The 9,673-nt window shown below is 36.7% G+C and overlaps 1 protein-coding gene across 1 annotated transcript; it reads left to right on the top strand.

Moving 5' to 3' along the window:
• Positions 1-2,757: 2,757 nt before the first annotated feature.
• Positions 2,758-8,786, top strand: LOC114189827 (alpha/beta-Hydrolases superfamily protein). The gene is made up of 8 exons (XM_028078526.2): positions 2,758-2,962; positions 3,433-3,735; positions 4,193-4,392; positions 4,540-4,890; positions 4,984-5,184; positions 5,344-5,414; positions 5,770-5,909; positions 8,204-8,786. Exons 1-8 carry the CDS (start codon positions 2,923-2,925, stop codon positions 8,521-8,523), a joined length of 1,626 nt encoding a protein of 541 aa, XP_027934327.2. The 5' UTR covers positions 2,758-2,922; the 3' UTR covers positions 8,524-8,786.
• The last annotated feature ends 887 nt before the right edge of the window (positions 8,787-9,673 follow it).

Here is a 9,673-nt window from a genome sequence, read left to right as displayed (position 1 = left end):
TCCCAAGGTACCCACAATCCAATCTTCTCCTATAATCACCTAATTAATTCCATTTGAATCCCCTAACATTTTTCCCAGTGCATGGACCACACAGCCAGCAAAAAACTTGCTGGTTCTTGGGTGTCGCCTAGTGGCAAGAACATGTCGCCAGTCGATGCATCAAATTTTGGCATTTTCCATAATTTCCTACACTTGCGAGCAAACCCTAAACCCCCAAAATTGTTGACCCATTCGTCCAATTAGCGCCAGAATTCATCCAATCCTATTGTACCCCAGGCGTACACAACCCATAATAGTCTCTAATCACAAAATTACTACCATTACAAAACCATATGCATCATTCATTCCCCACCTTTGCTGAAAATCCACCAACCAATATGAGCATTCAATAATCAACTACCCTCCACAGTAGCAAGTTTCAATAATTTACATTGACAATCATTCATATACAAGCATATACATTTCCGGTGCATTCAAAAACATCACAAAACTCCAAAAACTACAGAACCCAAACCATTCGTGTTTGTCATCGGGTAGTTCTGCACAAAACCCACAAATTTGGGTTGAATCACATAAGTCGCCTGACAAGCCTTCATTGCCGTAAAGGTACAAAGTGAAAACCCTTATTAAACCCTAACCTGGAATCCTTGCTCAAAGTGAAAACCCTTCCAATTTATGTTTCGTGATAAATCATACTCAACTATAATTATATTATTAGGCTCCATGGTCAAGCATCCATGCAAAATAATAAAACAATTAAATAAACACACTAATGGCATACATGCAAGGGCCACTTATATTCTATACCATAATGTTTAAGGGTTGCCCAATCTAATGGGCCTAAGGACTGGCCCATGGGGTGTCCAAAGGCCCTAAGTCAGCCAAACCCTCACAATCTATCTTCATTTTGCAAAGAACAACACTCACTCCCCTCCCTTTTCCTAAAACAGAACCTCTGCTAGGGTTTGTCCCTCCGTCCCATTCAAGCTAGATCGACTTCGTTCTCTCTTCATGTAAGTTAGTTCTTGAACCATAACCCCCTTTTCTAAGTTGTTTTCGTGGTATATGTTGGGGCTCACTATAGTAAATCCAATCTTCTTTCTATGCCACTGTTTCCAGTTCTTCAATTTGATCTTGGAGCTGTTGTGGTTGTGGGCTTAGGTGTCGAAGTAGTTTGCTAGCTCTTTCCAAGTAAGGGAAGCTAGGGACTTCTTGTTTAAATTTGATTCTTGCTTATTTGCCATTGTTTTCATGATTGTATGGTTGTTGTGCTACTGTAAATGTTGAATGGATGTGTATTGCTGTTTGGGTATGAGTGTATGGCTGTTGTAGGAAGAATAGTGGCGAGACCTGACGTTCTCGCCTGACGTTCTCGCCCAAGCGACCCAGTCTTGCCTAGGCGAGACTTGTAGAAACAGGTCCAAACTCGCGCTCGAGCTCTTGCTCAGGCGGAGAGCTCTCATTTTGAGCGAGGTATCATCTCACTCAGGCGAGAGAGGCTCGCCTAAGCGAGGATGCGTGGGAGCTTGAGGCACGTTGCTACAGTTGTAGCCCAGGTGAGGAACCTCACCTTTGGGCGAGGGGTGGCTTCGCTCAGGTAAGGAGTGGCTCGCCTAAGCGAGAACTCGTGAGTCTCACAGGGTTCTCTGTTGGCAGTCTCGCCTAAGCGAGAACCTATAGCTTGAGCGAAAGATCCTGAGTGAGGGTCCTCAGCTTGAGCGAGACTGGTACAGGATTTTACTCTATGACTGTTCCTTCCATGCTTTTGGGTTGTTAATTGTATGCTTGGCTTGGAATACCCTATCTTAAGTATGAAATATATGAATATGCATATGAGATCTGATTGTATGGGCTGAAATGTTGAGTTAACATGAGTTTGGCATGAACTGAGTATGGAATGGTTGGTGATAAAAGTGACATGGGATTGGTATGAGAATGAAATGTTATTGTGGATAAATGGAATATGATGTTGATATGGTTAGGGCGTAATCCCACGATAGTTTCGTGGTGGTGCCTCATTCCTCTAGGTGAGACTTCATGGTGGTACCTCAATTGGTCGGGACGTAATTCCATGACCCCTGTTAGTGGGAGTTCATGGTGGTGCCCCATCTATATAATTTAGTAAGGATTCAAGGTAACTGACTATAGTGGTGAGAGTAGTAGGAGGCTTGAAACTCATTAAGGACTAACCTTGTGTGGGAGATGAAACATTGTAACACTTTCTCATAGGGCTTAGGCCCATGTACTGTTTTGTCCTTTAGTACTATGTTGACTTCTGTATATGAATTTAATCATTTTAATCAAATTTTGTTAGATTTATTTGATATTTGGTACGCATTTCAGGATTGTATTTGAGTTGTTTATACTATTTGACACATCTTTACTTGAATGTTAAGCAAAAAATTATTATGAAACGCGCTTGAGATATAAAATAAACTTAAAAAAATTTGATTAAAATGACTAAATTCATGTATTTTGAGAAATAAAAAACTAGACTAATATAAAATTTCAAAATAGATTAATTTCAAACTTTACTTAAAATTAATAAACAAAAAACATATTTAACCTTTAGCATAAACTTTTTGAGTAAAAATAAATGAGACATTTTCAAATTAATAGGGTAAATTGTTTCAGAAGAATAAAATTGAAGGACCAAATATTCTTGACCTAAAATTAATTAATTCGTCGTATTATAAATATAGAAAACTAATGTAATTTCTAATTTTGAGAAATTTCAAATCATGAATAAAACGATTTATTGCTTCTTTGCAAAAGCGGGTGTGAAATCTGTAGAGTATTCCTGAAGCGGTGCCTCGCTTGTACGACGCCACATTCCCATTCCGGTTCCACCTTTTTGCGTTGAGAGCCTCTCTTTGTTTTCTTTTTCTCTTTGTTCTATCAAATTCGTGATTCCTGTTCCAAATGAATACCCAATACGTGACGCAATTGCTCCGTAATATCTGTAAGTTCAATTTCTTTCGTTCTCCTTTTTAATTCTCATTGATTCAATCTAATGCTGCATTTGGTACACTGGAACCTCGGTAACAACGTTTTTAGTCTGCCACAATATATGGAAATTAAAATAATCAATCGTCATTTGGTAGAAGAGAAGCCTCTTATATGGAGCGACATTGGTTTTAGATTGTGGATAAGAAATTGGGAGGGAAATAGTTTTACGGGATTGAGAACATCTTTTATTATTTTTGCCTGTCCACATTTCCTAAGTTCTATCTTGTTGTATGATAGAATAAATTACAGTGTCTCTTGTTTTTTTTTATTTTTTTATTTTCAAATCGATTGCTCAATAATCCCTTGATTTTTAATGTTACGACGATTAAGTTTCATTATTTTTTGTTAATACAATTTTCATGCTAGAAAATTGTATCCAATATCTTATAGCCATATATCTATGACTTGCAATTAAATGTGCAGATTCTAGAAAAAATTTTCTCAACCGTGAAAAACCACATTGGAACAATATGCACAGTGCTTTTATTCGGCTTCAATTGCAAAGGTCCAGAGCAGACAAGGTAGAAGGTAAGCTAAAAGAAGAGCAAGAAAAGCAACAGATTTCTTCCAAATCTACAGTTACGAAGGCGGATGGAAATTATGGGATTAGCAAATACAGCTCTGATGATGAAGATACCTCTGATAGTAAGTGGAAGTTAGAGTTGGCTTGGCTCTCAAAGACACTTGAACCAGCTCTGCAATTTTGTAGGTGGGCTCTGCCAACAGGTCTGTTAAGTGTTAAGTCATATTGCCATAACATTTTTCATTTGGCATATTTAGACAGTTGGTGTGACTGTAAAATGGTGAGTACCTTCCTTTAAAATAATCTGTTATAAATAAGTTGAGTCATGTATGACTCAGTTACATTATAGAAAGATGACCCGTGCATGAGTCTTGAAGGCTTCTCTTGGTGGGGTCTAGGGTGGTAGATGTACACGGCCTTACTCTTGCAAGTGGAAAGAGACTGTTTCTAAGATTTGAACTTATGACCTCCTGGTCACAAGAAAACAGCATTATCATTGTTCTAAGACTTGCTCCCATGACTCATTAACACTACATGACAAAATTTATTCATATCATTAGCATATATTTGACCTGTGTTCCATAAATACTACTTGATCATATAATTTTTCAGTTTGCTTTCCAATAAAACAAGACTGACTTAGTTTTCCATGTTATGCAGGATACGAAATTGGAAAGAAACCCCCACCAAGCCATCGGTCCCTTACAGAAATAATCGCATGCATCAAAAGGAGCAAGCTTGGAATCCAGGATTGGAGCTTGAGTGACCTTACAATTGGCTTGTATCTGATCTATCTTCGTCAAGCTTCTACTCATCCATTTGAAGATATCAAAGGCATTCAGATATTGTCAGAATCAATTGTAACTTCTGAAACTGCATTTTAGTGGTCGAAGGCATATATTATATTTATATGTTCATGTGATATTGTGATCTTTCACTATTAATGTTAGCATATCATTACAAGTTTTTATCTTCTAGTCTTATCAATATATCTTACTGGATTTCAGGTTCAAGATCTCATATATCATATTGAGTTGGCTAAAGGTGCTTATAAGGATAGCCCTGTTGTTCTTTCAAGGAACAGCATGCTAAGAGAAAGTAATGTCAAGAAATTTGTTAAGAACTCCAGTGTAATGAGGCCTGCATATTATATTGGAATTGATACGCGTAAAAAGCTTGTAATTTTAGGCATAAGGGGAACACATACTTTTTATGACCTTATCACTGATATACTTTCTTCAAGTGATGGTGAAGTCACCTTTGAAGGCTATTCAACCCACTTTGGAATTGCTGAATCTGCACGTTGGTTTCTCCATCATGAGATTGAGATCATAAGAAAATGCTTGGAGAAACATGAGGTAGGGATGATCTTATTTCATCTATTTTGTCTTTCATTTCTTTGTTTGTGTTTTCCTAATTCATGGCATGAGATGTGATGAACTCTTTAATAGGGATTTAAGTTAAGACTCGTGGGTCATTCTCTAGGAGGGGCTATAGCTTCTTTATTGGCAATAATGATCCATGGAAAATCACCAAAGGAGCTGGGTTTTAGCCCTGACATTGTATCTGCGGTTGGCTATGGAACTTCACCATGTGTCTCCAAAGAACTTGCTGAAAACTGCTCCGGCTATGTGTCGACAGTTGTAATGCAGGTATGTGATAACACTTGTCAATGTGTGCTTAACAATATTTGATCAGGAACAAAGTAATTATATCTGTGGTTTTCCTGAGATGAGTAATATTCTTTTCCCAAGTTTTGTCTGTATTTATCTATTGTATTTTCTTATGGCATTGTTTTTGGAAATGTACAGGATGATATTATACCGAGATTGAGTATAGCTTCCCTAACAAGGTTCAGGAATGAAATTGTTCAAACGGATTGGTGAGTGGCATTTAATTTATAATCTTGAAGTAAGCAGCCCTCCCCTTCTATTGTCCATTGACAGGACATGCTGAAAGCAGCCAACTGCAGCTCTGCAATAGTTTTTCTTTTGTTGTATGTAGCATTTTTTTTATTAAAAGAGATTGGAAACTCGTTGTTTTGGAAGTTGATAATGTCAGTGAGAGTTGAGGATGAACATGCGTATATGGTGACTGATTATTCTAACCGAATTTCTGCTACACTGTAGAGCTTTAATATCTAAAATCTAGTAGGTATCAATAGCTTCCAAAGCTTAATATGTATATGGTAGTTAAAAAACAAAAGGTTTGATCAAGGATATGATTTTTTTCTTCAGGATGAGTGTAATTGAGAAAGAAGATTGGAAAGGCTTCACGGATTTGGTTACAAATGCAAAGCAGGTTGTGTCTTCAGTGCAAGATGTAGCTCAAAAACTTGCTGATTATGCCAATTTTAGGACAAATAAAAGTTTAGCTGGTAAGCCTTTTTGCTTTCCTGGTTCAAATCTTAATTGTCTCTTGAAGAGTGAACCTAGATTACTCTTGTACAGTGACGCCATTTGTTCTTTCCCATGTGTTGTTGGGGAATTACTTTTCTTACACCACACCTTTTAAGCCCTGTATAGGGGCAGAATTTCATTTCAACCCCTTCCTACTGGTGAGGAGTTGGCATTCATTATGTTGAAGAGCCAATCAGACTTCTTTCTTGTGCCCAACATAAATTTATGGTGCATGCAGTATTTAAGAAGTGAAGAAATTTTTGAATGCTTACACATCCTTTTGGCTTCTTTGATCCCAAAAGAAAACATAGAACAATATATACACTAAAAATGAATTCTAGGAGAGGTGGTGGAATGGTATGTGGTGGGAAATTTCTAAGAGATTAGGCCAACTTAGAGGAGGAAGGCTAGAGGAGAATTATAGGAGAATACTCTAGCTAATGACTCTCAAAGGCAAGGCTTATGGAGTGATCTCAACATAGTAACCTTTACAAGGCATGGAGACTCTCATTTATAGCATAGAGTGAGCTCCTAAAATGGAATAACAAATGCACGACTAAATGGAATGCAAATGGAAGAAGCATAACATTCTAGCTCAAAGGTTTTTGCAAAGTTTGGCAATGCTAGAATGGTGCCTTGGTCAACCTTTCTTTTAATTCCTTAAAAGCTTTTTGTTGATTTTGCCCCCATATGAATGTAACATCTTTCTTCACTAACTCATTGAGTGGTGAAGCTAGACTAGAGAAATTAGGAACAAAACTTCTATAGAAACTTGCCAAACCATGGAAGCTTCTAATTTCTCCTACATTTTTAGGGGTAGGTCAATGGCCTTGATTTTCTCGAGATCCACATGAACCCCACTTTTATTGACCACAAAACCTAGGAAAACAACACTATCAACATAAAAAGTACAGTTATCTACATTGGCAAACAAATGATTGACCCTAAGAATGGAGAGAATTGAATTAAGATGAACTACGTGCTCATGCAAACTCTTATTATACACCAAAATGTCATCAAAGGCTAGAGGAGAATTCTAGGAGAATACTCTAGCTAATGACTCTCAAAGGCAAGGCTTATGGAGTGATCTCAACATAGTAACTTTGCATTCATACAAGAGTAACCTTTAGAAGGCATGGAGACTCTTGATTTATAGTAGAGAGTGAGCTCCTAAAATGGAATACAAATGCACGACCAAATGGAATGCAAATGGAAGAAGGCATGCGAAACACATGCATCTAGATCTAGGCATGTCAAAGTGGGCTAGGCTCGTCGGACCGGCCCGTCAGCCCGCCAAGAAAAGAATGGGCCGGGTTGGAGTTTCCAACCCGCCAACCTGTTGTGACCCGGCTTGCTTACCCCGCCTTGGCCTGACGACCTGTTTTTATTTTTATTTTTTATTTTTTGTTTAAAAATTAAAAATAATTAAAAATTAAATTTTCTATATTATATAAACAAAAATGAAAAAAAAAATAATAAATAAATAAATAAATAAGTGGTGGGCCAGCTCACCTGTCGGCCTGCATGTCAGCTCGCCCACCGCCATGCCGATTGACCTGCTTTGAGGCGGGGTGGGTTGTAGTGTCTGACCTAATTCCCAATGGTAGGCTAGCCCGACCCAACTCGTTGGTAGGCCAAGGGCGGGACGGGCCAAAATGGGTCATGCTGACCTGTTTTGCCACCCTTGCCACCCTTATCCAGATCTAGGATATGTGAAGTGTGGATCAAGTGCCATGTGGAAGCTCACGCATTCCATGCTTAAACACATGTGCTTAATGTGCAAAATGTGCTTTAGTCTAGAAGCAACTCTCGGCTAGACTTGTAATTGGGCTTGAATTGACCCAATTGCAAAGCTAGATACAAGGTGCTTAAGAATTTATTTAGAAAGTAAGACTTAAACAATTGGTCCAATTGAAATCTACTCTATTGATCTAAAATAAGCCCATCATATCTTTATGTCTTCTTTGGCCCAAGAAAATAACATTTGAAACCCATGAAGTCCATTGGGTCTTTGAAGATCCATGCCCTCTTGTATCTTTCTTAGCATGCTTCTAGTGACTAGGTCTTTGATTGGGCCTATGTTTGGGCCCAAGTCATCACATCCTTTTGGCTTCTTTGAACCAAAAGAAAACATAGAACAATATATACACAAAAAAATGAAGGAATTCTTAACTAAATGTTCGCTTGTTGATGTTTAATGCTTATTGGTGTTCTTTAAATGCATTTATTTTGTGACATGTTTATCATGAGATGTTTTGGTGTGTGTAAACAGTTGCTACAGAAACTCCTAAGCCCTCTAAAGCTGCAAAGGAGAATTTAATTGTCACGAAAGATGCGGGAACTAAACCTCCAGTAATCGAGGAGTTATTTATACCTGGGACTGTGTACTATATTAAAAGGAATTTGGGATCCAAAAAGGATGTCGGAAAGGAATTTTTTACCCTTTACAAGAGGGAACCTGGTGAGCATTTCCAGAAGATATTCTTTTCGGGAAATTTTATTACAGACCACAGATGCGATACCCATTATTATGCTTTGAGAGATGTTCTTAAAGGTCTGCCATGGTGTGGGGAGGAAGGTATATTTAAATAACAATATTTTTACTTGTTTTTATTTTAAATGATATCATCTGATTGTAATGTAACTGTACATTGTGTAAGCTAATTTTCTGTACTCAGGGTAAGCCTTAGAGTTGTGTATTCTGTGGGCAGGTGTGTTAGCAATAGCACAGTAGAAGTTAGGCAATTTACTGTAAGTTAAGTACAATAAGAATTGTGGATAGTTGATTCTATCCTCTAACATAACGCCAAATTAGCCATGTTATAAATGATATTCAATCATTGTTGTGACTGTCATGTTTTAGTTCTGGTTCTGAATTTGTACTTGTACTCGCTTATGCTTTGGATCTCGACTGGTGATTGTTGTGAATTATTATTTTGAAGAGATATCTTTTGAATTTCTTCATCCCTGTCTTGTCTAGTTTTGTGTATATGGAGTATTTCAGTTTCTTTTCATTCGCTAAATCATTTGTAATGTTAAAAATCAAGAGTCAATTTTTCAAGCTTTGCAAATAGCTCTGGGCAAATGAGAATGAAGAAAGAACTCCAGCCTAGTGCTTTGGGTGATATTTTGTTTAGGTTTGAGTTTTAATAAAAAATAACTTAGGCTAAACAAGATAAATGAATTTATGTAAAATATTGATTCAGCTTTAAAATGAACGTTTGCTGAAAATACTGAATTGAAGACAGTAAAATAATTCAATCGAAGCTGCAAATATAGATTCTAATGATATAGAAATGAAAATAATTTTAAGAATAGGAGAGAAATTAGTAGTAAAAGAAGATGGAAAAAGTAAAGTTAAAGTGATAAGAATATATGCACTGATTGTACTTTTATTAGCCATGTAAAACGATTTTACGGAGTATATAGTATACATGTAATACAAACCTAAAATTTGTACTCAAAAGTTCTTATTTATACTTTTTTATTTATAATTTTAATAATACTTGTTTCTAACGTATGAAGCATATTACAATTCTAAACCATGTGGACGGATATTTTATATGAAATTAGATTTGAGATTAGTTTTTCTTGTGTAGAAAATATATATAGGGACTGTATTTATAATAAATGAAGTATAGACTAAATCCAAAATACATATGAAAAATAATAAAAATAGAAACAAAAAATAAGATAGAGATAAAATATTAATGATATGCTAACAGTATGCATACATGTGCCA

The sequence above is a fragment of the Vigna unguiculata genome, chromosome 7, assembly GCF_037176805.1.
Source record: "Vigna unguiculata cultivar grain cowpea cultivar isolate G323 ecotype 2 chromosome 7, ASM3717680v1, whole genome shotgun sequence".
In the NCBI taxonomy this organism is placed as follows: Eukaryota; Viridiplantae; Streptophyta; class Magnoliopsida; order Fabales; family Fabaceae; genus Vigna; species Vigna unguiculata.
This window is presented reverse-complemented; position numbering and strand designations above follow the sequence as displayed.

Bases quoted from the DNA above. Each gene is read 5' to 3' on its own strand.
- LOC114189827 (XM_028078526.2), top strand. From the start codon at position 2,923: ATGAATACCCAATACGTGACGCAATTGCTCCGTAATATCT. The intron at 2,963-3,432 runs GTAAGTTCAATT...TTAAATGTGCAG, and splicing joins GCAATTGCTCCGTAATATCT to ATTCTAGAAAAAATTTTCTC. The intron at 5,910-8,203 runs GTAAGCCTTTTT...GTGTGTAAACAG, and splicing joins GACAAATAAAAGTTTAGCTG to TTGCTACAGAAACTCCTAAG.